The sequence below is a fragment of the Strongylocentrotus purpuratus genome, unplaced genomic scaffold, assembly GCF_000002235.5.
Source record: "Strongylocentrotus purpuratus isolate Spur 01 unplaced genomic scaffold, Spur_5.0 spur5_scaffold_20, whole genome shotgun sequence".
NCBI classification, from domain to species: Eukaryota; Metazoa; Echinodermata; class Echinoidea; order Camarodonta; family Strongylocentrotidae; genus Strongylocentrotus; species Strongylocentrotus purpuratus.
Window position 1 is genome coordinate 24,803,700 of NW_022145606.1, and position 18,136 is coordinate 24,821,835.

Below are 18,136 nucleotides of genomic sequence, written 5' to 3' on the forward strand. Positions count from 1 at the left end.
CCGCTCCCCTTACCCCTCTCTACGTCTCTTAAACACTAACCTTCCACTCTCTTTACCCCTCCCTACGTCTATCAAACCCTGACGATTCCGCTCCCTTTACCCCTCTCTACGTCTCTCAAACACTGACACTTCCGCTCTCTTACCCCTCTCTACGTCTCTCAAACACTGACGCTTCCGCTCACTTTACCCCTCTCTACGTCTCTCAAACACTGGCCCTTCCGCTCTCTTTACCCCTCCCTACGTCTCACAAACACTAACGCTCCCATTTCCTCCCCGCTCTCTATTTTCCTTATCATACAAACGCTACAGAACATTCAGAATGGTATTTTTAATATGCTGGCCACTTGGCTTGGCATCCATCCTACCTTCACCAAACCAGACGCCAGGAAGTTTGTAGCCGATCAGTTCAAAGCAATAGACAAGATCGACCTGGCGTACTCCCTTATCAACACAGGTTAGCAAAACATATGCCTCTTTGAAAGTATCGTTCAGACATTAATGTTTATATTTTACGAATTGCAATAAAATTCGCCATGCGCATTTTTACTAAGTCCAAAGGTTGAATGGTATCGAATTCCACATGATAGCCCACTACTATATATGTGTCTTTAAACCTTATCTACAGTTTGATATATGATAAGGCAGTACACCTAGTTTGTTTCAGGGCTACACTTACAGGTTTCATTGTCGAGTGGTTTTAATACTTGACTCGACATTCGGGGGACGTGGATTCGATCCTCGCGGGAAGACACTGATTTCCCTGGACCGTGCTATGTTTGTACCGATATTAGATATACATGAACATGCATAATATGTATAATAACGGAATCAATTTGCCCGTTGCTCCACCAAGACATACGATGGTTAATATATTCGCATGTCGAGCAAGAACGAAACATTCTACAATCATTATATGGTCTAATCGATTTTTCTTTTGGAAGTTTCTATAAAGGATGTCTTTTGAATATTAATTTAAAGAGTAGTAAACAATGAGAAAGAGAAACGTCAAGAAGTATGAATCGAAGGAAAATGTACTATCCCTTTCAAATATTGACTTTCTACAAAGCACCGTTATTTTCAGTTCAGTATTTTTCACCGAATACTTGGGGTCAACAAATGTCTTCATACTTGACTTATTCTTATTTATGTACATTTTGGTTATCCATTGTTGAAAGTATTTTAAACTAGTTTTGGGACTGCCCGTTTACGTATCAATCTATCAACGACATCCATAGCTCTCTTCTCAACAATGATGTGAATTTGAATAACAATATTTTTTTTATTTGATTTCCCAGATGTAAAAAATGACGCTTTATTCTTTTAAATTGTATATGCAAAACATTAACTATTCTCGACTAAATGTAGTGGAGAATGATTATCCTTAACCCATAGCCTGCCATGAGGCTGCATGCACGCTACCTATTGAGTGCCATGTGCGTGCAAGGGCGCATTCATAGTAGCAGTTATTGTTCATGCTCATTGGGCTGTGCTGTGTGTTTTGCACTCGCCATTCTTAGAACCATCGCGTTAATCAGATCTCCAAAACAACCTGGCACAGTGGGGATTAGCCCTGTGGCACGATAAGAGTTAAAGTCCTTCAAGAATATGCTGAAACATTTAGTTTTGAAGTGAGACATTTTATTTGCGATTATGAGTTTTATCAGTAGATAATTTGTTAATTACTCCCCAAGGACAGTCACCCCCCCCCCTCCCCACCCGATGTCAATCACCTCCCGAGGTCAATAACTCCCGGAAAATTACTTGCTAGGACAATTACCACCCCCCCCCCCCCCCTCGAACACTTCTGCTTTTATTTTAAACCAATTGATTATCAGACTCGACTTCCCCTTTAACTAACGTGGGGTGATTTACGGGGGGGGGGGGGGTAATTGTCCTCGGGGTGGTTGTCCTTGGTTGTCCTGGGGGTCGGGTTTCTGATTGTCCTAGAGGAATTATTTTCAGGAGTGGTTAAATTGCCCTCGGGGTTAATTTTCCGGGGAATAGTTGTCACAATACGACTTTAGTTGATTAATTTGTAAAGATTTCTTTTCTTTTTTACGAAGCAGTCATTATTGTTATTGTATAGCCCCTTGTCATTATTATGAAATAGCCTAATTTAAAGAACTCCCATGTTTTCATCGTATCTCTTATATGTACTCAGAAGTCTGCTTTGTACCACCTGATCATATTAAAGTCAGTGACTCATCAAGACAATTCGAGTATGAGCTTCGAAGTTGTCAGAAAGAAAGAGGTAAGCTTTTTAAAATATTTTGTTAGAATCCATCATTATTTTCATTTCAAATCTTAAACACATTTATTCTATTAACATATCTTATATTCTCTTAACTACAGTGATATAATATCAGGTAAATTGAATACAAAAAAGGATAGGTGATTAAATTAGAAGAAATGTATACTTTTAATATTAAACATCACAGGAAATATTCTAAATTTGTAAATAATTTACAATTACATGTTAAATACTGATTCCGTAAAAAGGGCATCATTATTAATAAGCTCGCTCAGTCTAATGGGCCGTCCTGTCAAGTTAATGTTGATTTTCTTGTGCTCTATATATCCTTTATTATATCCTGCAAGGACCTGCATCAAAACTTATTGGATTTTGATTGGTTGAGAGCTCGTCACATGACCAGAAATTTTCAACTATGTTAAGGTTACTCTGAAAAAGTACTATTTGGGAGTTGACATTTTTGTATTTTTTTTATATTTTTTTAAAAATTCTCTTTTAATAAAAATTGTGATTTCTAAAATTTGAAATTTTCTAATTTTGTTGCAGGATATAAAAAAAATATACCATGCCTTCTTTTTGAGGTACTGGTTAAAACTATGGACCCCTCAGCAAAAAAATAATATTGGAGTCACTTCTTGCGCATATTTTTAACCAGAACCTCTCAAGACAGTGTATATTTTGTATATTGTCTTTAGTGCTATTCTATTGAGTTGTTATGTATATGCGAACTTCACAAATCAAATCAAATGGAAATATGCTTTAAAAGAAAAAAGATATGTCTAGTCCATGCCTATCTATATTTCGGTAATAATTATTTCCCTGTCTTACTCACTGGCATAATTTCTGTCCATTTCTTCTACAGAGCTATCATTCAATGTTTCAATGGAGTCGAGAGAGGGGCTGGTACATCCTTCACTCATACTGGCAAATCTTTCTATGCCCTGCGAATTCGCCGATAAGTTGTGTGCTTGTATACATGCTCTCGGGCTTCGGCTCATCCGGATGCAGCTTCAGAGTGGACCCGGAAGTAGTATTAAGGTCACCGTGGCTGCTATCGATGAAGATGGCGTCAAGGAACTACGAACGCGGCTGATGTCACAACAGATTCACTTCAGAGAAGACCTTAAGCGGATCATATGCAAATATGTTTCCTTTGATATCGAGGAGTCTGCAATTTATCTTCAAACTTCATTCTCTGAAGAAGAGTTTGGACGGGTCATCCAATTGTTTCGTGATGAAGGTTTGTACAATTTCCAATATAATGATAATAATAATGATAACAATAATGATAATGATGATAATAATAATTAGGTATATGAGGCGCGAAATCTCTTGAAATCGAAATTGTGCACACAAAAATGAAATCATGATCCTTTTTAATTTTCGGATGGATACGGTACCAGAATGTGGATCACATGGTTCGTGGTTCGAGTACCATCGCGACATTAATGTCCTTTGGCAAGACATTAAGTTTATTTGAAATCAAACCTCAACTTTTTGGTTGCAATAAATAAATACTAATCATACACCTTAATCTGCATTTGCCACGCTCGACCCAGGTGAGGTAAATGGGTACCTGGCATGAATTCCTTGAAATACCAGAGCGTCATAAATGGCAGCTATGCTAAAGCTGGGGTAATAATTGTGTAGCACCAGGGGAGAATGAAATCAGAGAGACATGAGCGCTATACAACACCAAGCTTTTAGTGTTATTACGATTTATATTATCTATTAAGAAATAAATGAGCAATTAATTAATGCTTGGGGTAATGTTTTCTTACAGCAAGCTCGGCATCTTCCAATGCGGCACCTTTACGAGTCAATAACCTTGAGATCGTCCGACTAGCCAAACAATTGGATGCTAAGATGCTTACTCTACTTGGCTTAAAACTTGGTAAGTTCAATTTACCCATGGTAATAGTATCAATAATCATACTCATATTCATAATGATAACAAGAATCATACCCATAGTGATAATGTTAATAACCATTAAGGAATTGAATGCTAGTATGCCCACTCTTAGACTACTAGGTTTCAAACTGGGTAAGTTTAATTTACCCATGAGGATAATAACTAGAATCATACTCATAATCGTAATGATAACTAGTAAAACAATGGATGCTAATATGCTCACTCTACTAGGTTTCAAACTGGGTAAGTTCAATTTACCCATGAGGATAATAACAAGAATCATACTCATAACCGTAATGATAACTAGTAAAACAATGGATGCTAAAATGCTCACTCTACTTGGTTTAAAACTTGGTGAGTTCGATTTACCCATGATGCAAATAATAACAAGAAGCAGACTCGAAGTGATAATTATAATAATCATTGAATAATTAGATGCTAGTATGCTCACTCTATAGTTGATTCAAAACTTGGTAAATTCGATTTACCCTCGATAATAAAAATAAAGAGATTGATACTCGTAATGATAAAGAAAATAATAATTGTTATGATAACAATAATTGAATAATAGTAATAGTAGTTATAATGATAATGGTAACGATAATGATAATAATAATAACATTGTAACATTAATGAACATAAATACACTATATGAACGTTAAAATTTACCCGATATTAGGTACAATTCTTTCCAAATAAGAGTGTTAAATTATGAAAGTGATAATAACTATACTTCAGCTACTACTATTACCATTATCTTCAATATTATTAGCATTAACGTTATTAATAATAATAATATAGTATTAATGACTGCTTTGAGAGAAATAGTTGTTTTTATACGCCCAAGGGAAGGTTAGAATTGTGCTATTACCCGAGGCGTGCCGAGGGGAATAGCCCAATTGTAACCTTCCCGAGAGCGTATAAAAACAACTATTTCTCGAATATTAAAGCAGTCATTAATACTTTTATATGCCGAAAAAAAAAGGAAAAAAAAGAAGAAAAAAAAAAAAAACTTTTGTCGGAGATGGGATTCGAACTCTTGCGTACCAAAGGTGATGATATTAGAGTCAGCGCCTCAAACCGTTCGGCCAGCGCGCTCTGTCATCATGGGTAGTAGTTTTTTTTTTTATATACATTAAAATGAATTGAAAACGGTTTCGCGTGGTGGAAGCTTCGCGGCTGCTCCATTAAAAGGGCCCTTCTTTTACTTTTGCAATGCATATTGGCACGAACTTAGATCAAGATCTATCTCGAATATTAAAGCAGTCATTAATACTTTTATATGCCGAAAAAAAAGAAAAAAAAAAGAAAGAAAAAAAAAACTTTTATCGAAGATGGGATTCAAACTCTTGCGTACCAAAGGTGATCAAACCGTTCGGCCAGCGCGCTCTGTCATCGTGGTTAGTAGTTTTCTTTAATATATACATTAAAATGAATTGAAAACGGCTTCGCGTGGTGGAAGCTTCGCGGCTGCTCCATTAAACGGGCCCTTCTTTTACTTTTGCAATGCATATTGGCACGAACTTAGATCAAGATCTATCGGCAGATGTTGTTTTTTGTTTTTGGAAGTTTATTTTCGTCTTCATGTCAACAATGCAAGATAAAATTGTCGGTAAGATCGATCGAGATTCAATTGTATTGAAATTACCGACCAATGCTTCGCACACGTACGGTATCCTCTATCGCTCAGACCATTTTTTAACATGTAAACCTATGGGGTAACCATGGAGACTGAACTATTTTCCCAATAACCATGGTTATTGGGATTTTGAACTGTTTTTTAACCATGGTTACCGGGAATTTTCGGGAACAGTTAAAGTTTATGAATGCAATTTCGACCAATCAGATTGCTGGATTACTTAAGTGAGGTATATAATAATTATTATTATTGTTATTATTAGGTGGTCTGTCGATGACAGATCACCTATTGATTTCGCTAGAATGTTCTTTCTTTATTCTTTCTTTATTTCTTTATTTTATTTCTTCCGTACACTTTTTTGTGCACACGTTTACTCGAAATCGACATGGTCAATTTCCTTTGAATTTCTGTCAGTCATCAAGCCCTATGATTTCAAGTCTAATTAACTTTTTCAAGTTCATGGGGTCATCGTGACGTCATCCAGGCGCCATTTTGTAAAAATCAGGTCATTATCATATCTCGATAACAAGTCATCAAAAATCAACCATATTTGGTATACATCAACTTTAGGTCGAAGGTCAACGAAAAATGTCAAAAAATTCCGCGCACGCACCTCGACGCACACGTACGCGCGCATTAAAATTTTAAAATGGTCAAATTCGTTCTAAATTAATTTTGCATACGTTTCAGGCCATTTTAAGCATTTTCAAAATTTGCGCGCGCGTAATTATGCGCGCGCGTCCTGGCATTTTGCAACATAGAATCGCCAAATTTTTTCTGTTATCATATTTATTACATTTTTCCAAGCATTTTGATACCTTGTTTACCTTTTTGCGACCAGTAATACTGCAATTAGCGGCTGTCAAAGTTGAACGCACGCGCCGACCTGCGCTATCTGTATCCACAATACATGGGCAAAAACATGCCTATACAAAATTCATTTTAACTCTTCAGAATTGATAGATAACCCACAATTTCTTTCATATTTCAATAGATTATGAGTTGGAGGTATGATTTCATGTCTCATTTGACCCTTTATTAACTAATGACGTCATCATAATGGCCTCCAAACTCAAAATTTCAATTTGCATATTATGACGTCAGCATATTTCTGGAAAATTGACTGTATCTCTGTAAACAATGATCAATTTTCTTCCAAATTTTGATATGATCTAGCTTAGACAATTCTCTACAAATGCAGTCGACACAATATTTCATTTTGACAAAGGTATCATGGCGTATTTTTGCGATTAAAGGTGGCATGTCAATTTTTCACATTTTGCGTGTATTCTCTATGTGACATGACTTTTTCTCAAAACTGGATTCTACATTCTCGTCTTTTGCGAGCAATATCTCCGTCGTTTTATCTTTATTTACGCTGAGCTTTGAGTATGTTGTAGCTGAGACAATAAGCTATCATAAGTGTGCCCTTTATTTTTCATTCAGATGCCGGGATCATGCTCATATTTCACTTCCAAAGTGGGATTTGAGAATTCCATTTCCCGTTTACGTGTAATCTCTATGGGAAATGTTTTGGTATATCCGTAACGCACTTGACTTCCGACCTCGAGGTCCCTGGTTCGAGTCCGGGCGTCTCCAACAATTTGTTTTCTTCACTTTTTTTTCTTTTTGACCTTTCACTGTACCATCTCCTTTCAATATTAAAACACGTACAATCGTAAATAATGTAATAAACAACCATATTTACTTTATTATTACCCTATTATCACTTGATCCATTACTTTTTGCGTGCAATCCTTATGGGAGATGACTTTTTCTCAAATCTGGATTCTACAAAATCTTGTCTTTTGCGAGCAATATCGCCGTTATTTCGGCTTGATTTTTGTTGATTTTTGAGTATGTTGTAGCTGTGACTATATACTATCTAAATGTTCTCTCATTTTTGTCAGTCTGATGTCATCATGGTCTGTTGATGATAATCATCAACATCATCATGATCATCATCATCATCATCGTCATCACCATTACTATCAAGATCATCATTATCATCATCATGATGATGATCATTGTTTACATGTCTATATAACTTCTCCCTTTCTCAATAAAGTAAATATTATAATCTATCATAAGACTTGAAGACAGACCACCTTAATCGTCCTCGTGACGATTTAAATTCTAGTTATTATTATTATTATTATTACTACTACTACTACTACTACAACAAATACTACTATTACTAACTTTACTAATCATAACCATCAAATTAATACAATAACATAGAATAATATAGAAGATAATGGTAGTAGTTGTATTAGTTCGAGTAGCACTAGTATTAGCAGCAGCAGTAGAAGTAGTGGTATAAGTAGTAGTAGTAGTAATAATAGTAGTGACAACGGTAATAGTAACATTACTAGTAGTAGCAGCAGCAGTGGTACATTATAGCTGTAGTTCTAGTTCTAGTTGTATTCGCAGTAGTAGTAGTAGTAGTAGTAGTAGTAGTAGTGGTGGTAGTAGTAGTAGTAGTAGTAGTAGTAGTAATAATAGTTAAAAGAACAGTAGCACAACAAATAGTATAAACGTCGCAGTAAAAGTAATTTACCAATATTTCAACCATCATTTTCCTAGGTGTAACAGAGCCTGAGATGAGTGATCTCCGAATCCAAGGCAAGAATAGCCGCTCGATATTCGAACATATGCTTTTTGTTTGGAAATCAAAGCACAGTCCCTGCATGGATGACCTTTCCGATTTGGCTGAGATTTTGGGGTCGGTGGGTGCCGCTTTATTAGCCCACCAACTCCGGCGAGGAGAGCTGAGAGAAACCGAAAGGGAAGGTTGGTTACATTTCCACCAATTTAGATGTATCCTAATTATAATTATTGATTAAATCTTAATGTGCTTTAATCTAAGGTTAATCCATTAGCAATAGAAGGTAATATAATCTTATTTATCAAGTTTGTATTGATCGATCCCTCCGAGTCACCAATTATTAATGAACAATTGTCATGATTCTCCGAATAAGTAAATTTAAGACTGATAAATGAACATAATAGGCCTACTGCACTCTATTCCTTCTGTAATTATTTTAGTTTTTCTATGCTATTTAGTGTGGTTCTGGAGTTTTCTTTCTCTGTTTTGTTTTTGTTTTTTAGACGTGGTTTTGTTAGTGTAATAATTCAGTATTATTTTGTATTTTAAATAATTGATAATAAATATTGTATGAATTAATTTTTTAATTTTTTTTTTAGACCTATGTTTAATTTGATATTTCACATGTATGTACAATTTGTAATTATTGCAGTATATACTTATGTTGTTATACTGTTATTGTATTATGCAGGGTTTTCTTGAAAAGCAGGTCCACTGGCTTCGAGTAGAACTGAATGAAACTACGCTGGTGAAAGAAATCATGAATAAATAAATGAATGCTACAACTGGTATCGTAATGGGTCTCCTTTTATTTTTCTCCTTCTTAATTATCTTCTTCTTCTTTATCTTCTTCATCTTCTTATTCTCCTTCTTCTTCTTCTTCTTTGTCTTCTTCTGCTGCTTTTTCTTCTTCCACTTCTTTTTCGTTAACTGCTTAATATTATTCTTCTCTTCCTTCTTCCTCTTCTTCTCCTATCGATCTATATATCTATATATCTGTCTTGCTTTCTTTGTTTGTTTTCTGTTTTGCCGTTCTTCCTTGCTTAACTCAGAACAAAGAAGGACTTACCTGCAGCGGGCATCAGCTCCTTGTGATTTAAAGGCACTCATGAAGAACCATCCATTCTCGAGAGCCAAACTCCCAGGACCAGCCGATGCTACAGCTACCCAAGCCTCCCCATCGCCACGATACGTGAATTACCCTCAACCGGCACCCTCTGAGGACAGCCAAGAGTCCAAGTTTGGACAACGTACGCACGCACGCACCGTTGGTTTGCAGGATAAAGCGCGCCCTCTCCCAGAACAGGATGCTGGCGACCCTGACTACGCAAGAGTCATACATCGGACTGGACAGGCGAACCCCCTGGGATGTAAACAAGAAGATGTACCAGCTATAGAGGAACCACTCTGTAAGTGTGACCCATGTGTTGAGCAGCAATCACCACTCCTGGGGAGTGTTTCACAAAGACTAAGATCGACTTTTAAGTTGGACTTAACTATGACAGGCCGTTCATGCCGCTAGTTGCTATCACCATTGGTCCTTCAAGAGACGTCACAAATGTACATAACTTGTTGTTGTTGATAGTTTATTATTGAAGAAATAAGTTACTTAAATTGTAAACTGGAGTTATATCTAAGACGTTTTTTTCTTCAAAAATGTTGAGAGCAAACAGTGACATGAACAGACTGCCATAGTTAAGTCCAACTTAAAGTCGATCCTAGTCTTTGTGAAACACTCCCATGGACCATTTAGAATACCAGCGCATTCGAAGGCGAGACTTGGGGACTAATTTGCCTTCTCTTACATATCCCATTTTAAAAATGGTTACGCAGACATTTTCTAAAGATATACAAATTCTGCCGATAGTAGAACAGTGACATTCAGCATTTATTTTGGATGGACCCTCGTTCTGGAGACATTAGGGACTTTTAGATTTGCATGTCAACATAGTGGACTGCTACATGTGTCGTCATTATGAGGCACTGGCAGTGCCTGAAAAGGACATAATAGTGCCTTATATGGACGTCACACGTAGCAGTTCACTTTATCGTCGTGCAAATCTAAAAGTCCCTATCAGCGTAACCTCATATGCATTGTCCCTCCCGGTGCAAAGGTCTGGATACGTAACTGATTTAGTCCAAAGTACCTTTCGTTACCGACCAGACAGAGATTTCACTATATCTGATAAATCAGGCAAAACATCAAACAACGATATGTTTGTGCCAATATTGTTGGTTATTCTATAATAAAGTCCAAATATGATAAAGTAAAGTACAGCTGCTACTTGCAACCTGACCTTGTATACACATATCTCGTATTATTTATTTCACAGGAGAATTACCTGATTACGTCCGCATGATGTAAAGTTCGAAATAAATTTCGGACTTTCTTGCGAATAGCGTTTATTACCAGAATGTATTACCTGTATGAATCATGAAATACAGTTCTCTTTTCCTGTAGATGAAAGGATTCCGAGCGATCTTGAAGCTTCCCCGCCTCCAGTGGATTTAGAAGGGGATCACACATACGTCAATGATGATGTACATCTTAGACCACGTGAGTGTTTCTATCAAACGGAGTTCAAAATCCGATAAGGAAAACATTAAATCTGTCATTTTATGTTTCTTTCTTAAAGGGATAGGGTAACTTTGTCTCAGATTCTGTAACATAATCCTGGATTAAGCTCATGCTGCAATGATAATTATAAACCGCTAGGTAAGTCGGGAACCACCCCATGACTTTTACAGGCAGATCGCCTGTCTGATTATCAAGATATTTATGATTGGAAATCGAAACCAAATATTGCGTTTGCCAAACGGTTTTCATAACACTACAGTCTAATGGGGAAAATGAGTATGGTAAAACCGGTCACTCAAAGATCTTTTTTATTTTTTGAGGCACTTAATAATTATTTTGAAGCGCAATCTTGTTAAGGCTTCAATATCATATCACAGACAATAGTAACACGTAGGGCCATGCATCTCAGATTTAACATTGTTAAACGATGCCTTTAACAGAACAAATATCATTACCATCTAAAACCCTCTTTAGAAACTTGATTATGTCTTGTAATGGCATAATCATCACTATGTTCAGTATCTCTAAAATGTGTGTTTAATGGCCTTTGAAGTGATACCCCATTTGTCATGATTATTTAGCCATGGAATGTAGTATTGTCATGCACTGCACTACACAGCAGCTCTACACTCTTCAAAGAAAGAAGAATGCACAGTCGAACAATAAAGGGATGGTTGATATTTGAGGAAATGCGTATTTTGGTGAGGGATTGTTCCTCAGCGCCCCTTTACCCCTCCCCCACCCCCGTCCTTGGGTGGCTATTAAGCATCAGCAGTTACGAGAACTACAGGGGAAGAATGTATAATGTCAATAAGCTCCAATCTACTTCCTTGGGCACCACCATAAGTGATCTAAACTAGAAGTAGGATAGGAACAAAGAGGGGGTGGGGGGGGGGGCAAGGTTGGTTCCGGACGCCAAGCGTCAACCACACTGTCACCTAAGCCTTTGCATTTAAGGAACAAATATATCATAAAGCACTAACATTCGTAAATATTTGCCCTATATAATGTTGTCCAACATAGTCGTGAAACTTTATTTCTTTTAATATTTCATGAAAATTTCTTCAAACTCCTGTCTAAAACCAGCTGTCCTGATAATCGACGAGTTCAGTCGCACAACTGTTGGTGTACAGCACTCATTCCAAACTATTTTGTATGTGTACTGCATTATGAATGAAACTTTTATTGATCGATGAAAGCAATATTAAAGATTATCTGAATTAGTATTCCAACCACAGTTGTATCCTATTTGTTCATACATCTATGTAGATCCCATTAAAAAAGATCCCGTCAAGCGTGCACCTCACAAGCGACAGGGAACTTCTACAATACCAGGTGAAATAAGAAATTACTCTTTTCTATTCCTTGTTCTCCTCTTCTTTTTGATCTTCTTGTTCTTCTTCGTTATTATCTTCTTCACTTTCTTATTTGTGTTTTTCTTCTCCTTTCTTCTTCTTCTCCTTCCTTTTCTTCTCATTCACATGTCTTCTTCCTCTTCTTAGTTTTTTCTTTTTTTCTTCTTAATCTTTACCTTCTCCTTTTCTACTTCTTTTTTCTTCTTCTGCCCCTTCTTCTTCCCCTTCACCACTATATCCACACTTTCCTTCTTCTCTTCTTCTTTTCCTTACGTTCTTCTTTTCCTTCTTTTTTCATCTTCTCCCCCTTTTTCTTCTACTTCTTTTTCTGCTTCTCCATTTTCTCCTCTTTCTTCTTCTTCTTCATCTTCTTCTCCACCATCTTCTCCTGTTTTTCTCTTTCTCTTATTTCTTTCACTTTATTCTTTTCTTTCGCTTTTCTTCCTCTCGATTACTTTCTTCTCTTTTCTTCTTCTTCTTCATCTTCTTCATGTTCTTCTTCGTGTTCTTCGTCTTCTTCTTTATCTAATTTTTCATCTTTTTCTGCATCTTGTTCCCCTTCTGCTTCTTTTTACACATTTTCTTTTCTTCTTCCTCTTATTATCTTTCTCTGTCTTGAGATCGACTGTCCAGCGACGTATCCACTCGACTACAGCACGTCTACAGTTGATTGAAATGTTTTTTCGTTATTTTATTTATCCTTTCTAGTACTTCACAGCCTAGACTTCTCTGTCCTTGAAGGTACGTGGGACAGCTTAGCCCATTATGGTGTGACGGATCGTGACACGGGCCATGCGGCTGGACTGATAAAACTAGCACAGGCTCTTAATGAAATAGGCCAAACTGACATCGCAGATACCATATGGATAGGTAGGTTTATAATGACGGTTGAGCATGTTGTTGACGCAGGACAAGGTCAGCGATAGCGTTGCCTTTGACGTAACATATGTGAGAGGGACATCGTTTCATGATATTTAGCATAATGGATGTGTCATTTTGTTTCCATATCACTCAATGGAAAGACACATGTCTAACACATGATTTAAGTCATCCATTGTCTCTTTGATGAATTGTTAATGTTTTCCCTTACGTACCTGCATAGATTCCTGGAAACAATACTTTGTTGATCTTTAAGAGCCCACAATAAAAATGTATCGTTTGAAGGTAAAAAATCGTCCTGAAAGTATACTTTAAGGTTTAGAGATATACTGTTATGTTGACATTTATAATTTGTGTAGATAATGTTACATTTATTTCCTATCTTTCATATGTCTTCTTTGCGATTTAGCACTCATAAAAGACCACTTGAAAAACGAATACCTACACCGGTTTGTCACCGGAAACATGACCGTCATTCCGCGGGTCATCACTAACCGACAAAACATTGACATTGGCCAAGGAACAACGCTAGATGAAGTTGTCAATCGCACGAAGGACAAGGAGTTTCCGAGCCGTATTTTCATCGAGGCTGGCTTACACGAGGACCGGCAAATGATAGCAGAGAAACTCGGCTACGATTGGGCCATGCAAAAGGATCCGGAGAGTCCACTGGGGAACGTGGATGTTCTCTACGTCCTCAAAGTTGCGGATATAGATCCTGGGACAACCGTAGGTGGCGCTTTAGTATCTCGACGTGTATGCCGCGATTTCAAGCTGAATCCAAGCCGCATTGAAGACTACTTCAAGAACACCATGACCGAGTATGTCATAGTCTTGAATGGGGATGATGATGACTTTCAGAGACTTCTATCAGTTTCTTCATCTGATGATCGTAAACCGGGTTTCAGAGAACTTGTTATGGGCAGATACTTGAGCGATTGCATTGTCATCATGACGGTAGGTCCGCAAGCTCTTGACGGCACACCTACAAGCTTTGCTCACTACAAGCTCCAATCAGCAACTTCCGATTGATAGACAAAAAAAATCGGCATTGGTTTATAAACACCAGGTCCTTGTCTAATAAAAAGTTATGATTGTCCCAAAGCAATAACAAGTCCTTCAATTAATTGCAAGTTTGCAGGCTCCTATTTCATATGTACATAAGACCCAGTAGTGGAAGTAGACCATGATAACGAACTATGCCATACTCTTGGTAAAAGTGCTGTACTCGACCAATTGTCATTTCATCATATTTTAGGCATATTATGCAGTCCTAACAGCTTTGTTCATTGCAGACTCAAATCAGGTTTTTATATTTGCTACCAAACGTGTTCGGCCTGTTTGAAAAACGCCAGTAGTTGAAGATGGCTCCTTTGAGATGCATGTATTTTTGATTTGTAACATATGTATGTTTGGTCATCTTTTCCCAACACAATCAATTCAAACAGCTGAGAGAGTGTCGTCAGATAAGCTTAGCTTTAAAGTATCACACGTTTGATTTTTGTTTGTTCATTAAAAAGAAAATGACAATTGAATGATGATGCCATGATATATTCTCACCAATAGGCCTAGTATATCTCTAGGAACTTCTCGCCATCCAACTTTACATGCTTTTGGGAATTCAAAATCATAATCATAGCCCCTTCCGCCGTGGGATATTTAATTGTGACGTAAGTTCAATATGGCTATATAACGATTTCTTATCCCACCAAAAGATAAGAGTGTAATCATAATAATTCCATTTAAGAATGCTGCCTGGTTGTCTCTCAAAAGAATATCACTTTTTTTCGTAATTGTAAGTGGTACCAATATGAATGCGATTGTGAATGGGGTTGGTTATTAAACAAGAACAAGCATTAGAGATGTATATTCCGGTAAAATAGATGCAAACTCTGCTGCATTCATGTTGAGGTTTTACCTAAATTTATATGGAGACATAAAGAGAGAGAGAGAGAAAGAGAAAGAGAAGGAGAGCTTTAAAATATGTTGGGGATGAATTGTACAAGGACCGATTGGTTTGGGTTATAGTACTGTACTGATCACGCTGATAACATTGTTTTATATATGATATTTTACACGTGATTTTAAACCGTGTAATGTGTATTCGGAAGAGTTTATTCTAGCCTTAACTTGTAAACGAAATCTATAAAGTTAATAACGGATGTGGCTGCTTTATTTTCACCCCGATACATCATTGGTAAATGGAAAACTATTAACAGGATAAGTGAAATGTAATACCATGTCATTAATGGTATCTACAGGCAGGACTTTTATTTGTTATACGTATTATGATTTGTGTACATGCCACTAAGATAATAATAATCTGGATTTATATAGTGCTTAAAATGAAATTCCGTCTCCACGCACTTTTCAGATATACTAGCCCGGTCGTAGGATTCATTCACGCACAGTTTGCACCATCTCCACTCCATGGGGAGTATTCCTACTTTAAGGTCACCGTGCGGGCATATAGCAATAACTATTTAGCACAAAGGCTTTCGACATCCTACCAGGTCTTCTTTTCTCTCATGGTATGTAGTGTCAAATGTAGATTAATGCCTTGCCAAAGCACATTAGTGCCACATAGGGGATCGAATCCATGACCTTTGCATTTCAAGTCAAGTGCTTGAACCACTCAACTACGATACCTCTAAGAAATGTATTTGAAAAGTCTTTCATGTAAAATTTCTGTAATTGATTCATATATGCACACGTTTCGTCATGTCGGCATCCACAGTTGTCCCGAAGCTCTTGAAATAGTATTTTTGTACAATCATTTCCGTTGTAGTACAAATGTTTTTTGATAAGTGTTTGTTTTTAATTTTATTTGTCTGTGTGTACGCAAGAAGCGTTTAACCATATTTTTTTTAAGGCAGTGCCTCATTGTAAATACTTGGTATCAATAACAATTTTATACATTTTATATCGTTTCTTGCCTGTACATGACTATATTTCATAATGGTTATATTCCTAAATGAACAGGTACTAGCACATTGTTTTTCTATTGCTTTGTTATGCTACGCAAAGAATGTGTATTGCAACCCTTACCTAAGGTTTTTATAAAGAAGCTCTCCGTTTTCGCGAAGACTTGGTACGATATACACAGTAAAAACGCTGCTTAAAAAAGTGATGTTCACTTACAGTTGTACACTATCTTAAACAACAGTTGAACAAATTGTAAACAATGTTGCTCGAAACGAAAGTAATTTTGTTAAACATTCGCTGTTTAAAATTTAATGACTGCTTTATTTACTATACGAGAGCTTTTAGACAGTGTTGTTTACATATGACGTCATGTGGCACGTGCCAGTAAAGTGCGCGTTGGCTAAAAGATTTGTTTCAAATCATGGCCAACCAAGCTGTAGACGTGTCGTGGATGAGTGGAAACGTCGCCGGACTGTCGATCACAAGGTCCACGGTTCGAGTCCCGCCGCGGAACTAATGTCCTATGGCAGCCTAGCATAGCCGGGTAATGTTGGAGCGCCTTGAGGACCTTGCAAGGTCGATACGTGCGCTATATAAGAATCCAATATTATTATTATTATTTAACAACAGCTCCTTTTTAAACAACTTTCTTTAAACAACCCAGTTGGTGTAAACAACCCCCACTGAACAACAGCTCCTTTTTAAACAACTTTCTTTAAACAACCCAGTTGGTGTAAACAACCCCCACTGAACAACAGCTCCGTTTTAAACAACCGTCTTTAAACAACACCAGTTGTTTAAATTGTGATTTTAAACAAGTTGTTCAAAATGTTGATCAACTAAGTGTTTAAACTTTAAACAACTCGAGTTGCTTAACATTTTAAACAACTCTTAGATCAGGTCACCCGTTAATCAACAGTTGTTTAAACTTTTAAACAACATGTTCACTAAATTTTTAACTGTGTAGAGGGTTAGAATAGGGCATTCTTATTATCTCTCGATATTTCTCATATATATTTCATTTAATGTCCGATATTAAAGATAAAGTTGAGTTCTGGTCATGCGATTGCATTGTTAAAGTAACGTTGTTGAATCGATCAGGAAAGGTTGATCATCTAGCATATAAGTATTGGTGTGTACTGCAAGGTTCTGGAATCATCAAAGTGATAAGAAATTAGGCCGAGTCTTGGTGAAGTAACAAGCACTGTACAAAGAAAGATGTATATGGGACTACCAGAACATTTGTCATAAAAAGCCGTCCCGATTTTTATGATGTTACATGCCATATATTTAGAATATTAAGGCATTTGAAGAGCCCTGCTTTTTAGGGAACATTTTGTTAGCTGATGTTCTTCCACACTTGCATAATACAATAACGCTCACAAATTATTTTCACCGCTTCCCAGAACTCAACCTTCTCATTAAATCAACTTGTTGGCATAAAATGACGCAACAGAAAGACGAAGAATATTAAGACTAATACTTTAAATCTAACAATTTTTCTTAGTTCACGGTTATACCTAATACAAACTGTTGGATTTAAACCATATATCTTATCTCTTCGTATTTTGTAGTGTGATAGACTTCATCACTTTATGCATTCGAATCAGTTAAAATGTCCGCAGTTTCCTAAACTATTTTGGTTTGTAGGCGTAATGTGATTGGACATAACCTCCTGTAATATTGTCAGAAGAAGTGACTAAACCTTTAGGGAATTTAATCACCTAAATAAAAGAAATAGAAATAGATTTCTTTCCTACCTTGTCTCGTAGAAACACCTGTTGAGTACAGCAGTGGCGTACCTGGGGTACTCCGTCAGGGGGGGGGGGGGGGGGGGGGCAAGCGACCGAAACAAACAAAAAAAGGCGATGCTAATTTTCACTTCTGGCGAGCAAGCGAGCAAAAAAAAATCTTTAACTAGCGTTTGGTATATAAACTGGTATTGTTGCAAGTTGGGGGTGGGAACATTTACTTGTTAGCGACGTTAAT

General features: G+C 36.9%; 2 protein-coding genes across 2 annotated transcripts in view; both read left to right on the top strand.

Annotated features, from left to right (window-relative positions):
- Window positions 1–8,648, top strand: part of LOC115927654 — a 41,768-nt gene extending 33,120 nt beyond the window's left edge. Inside the window, exons 3-7 of the mRNA XM_030993785.1 lie at window positions 310–454; window positions 2,162–2,251; window positions 3,114–3,491; window positions 4,035–4,145; window positions 8,389–8,648. Coding sequence (XP_030849645.1) covers window positions 310–454; window positions 2,162–2,251; window positions 3,114–3,491; window positions 4,035–4,145; window positions 8,389–8,648 — 984 coding nt within the window. The remainder of the gene's footprint in view (window positions 1–309; window positions 455–2,161; window positions 2,252–3,113; window positions 3,492–4,034; window positions 4,146–8,388) is intronic.
- A 732-nt stretch (window positions 8,649–9,380) lies between these two features.
- On the top strand, window positions 9,381–16,145 carry LOC115927316. Its single transcript, XM_030993075.1, has 5 exons — window positions 9,381–9,819; window positions 10,872–10,967; window positions 12,258–12,323; window positions 13,052–13,213; window positions 13,632–16,145. The coding sequence occupies exons 1-5, from the start codon at window positions 9,519–9,521 to the stop codon at window positions 14,252–14,254; spliced, it is 1,248 nt and encodes a 415-aa protein (XP_030848935.1). The 5' UTR covers window positions 9,381–9,518; the 3' UTR covers window positions 14,255–16,145.
- Window positions 16,146–18,136: the final 1,991 nt, after the last annotated feature.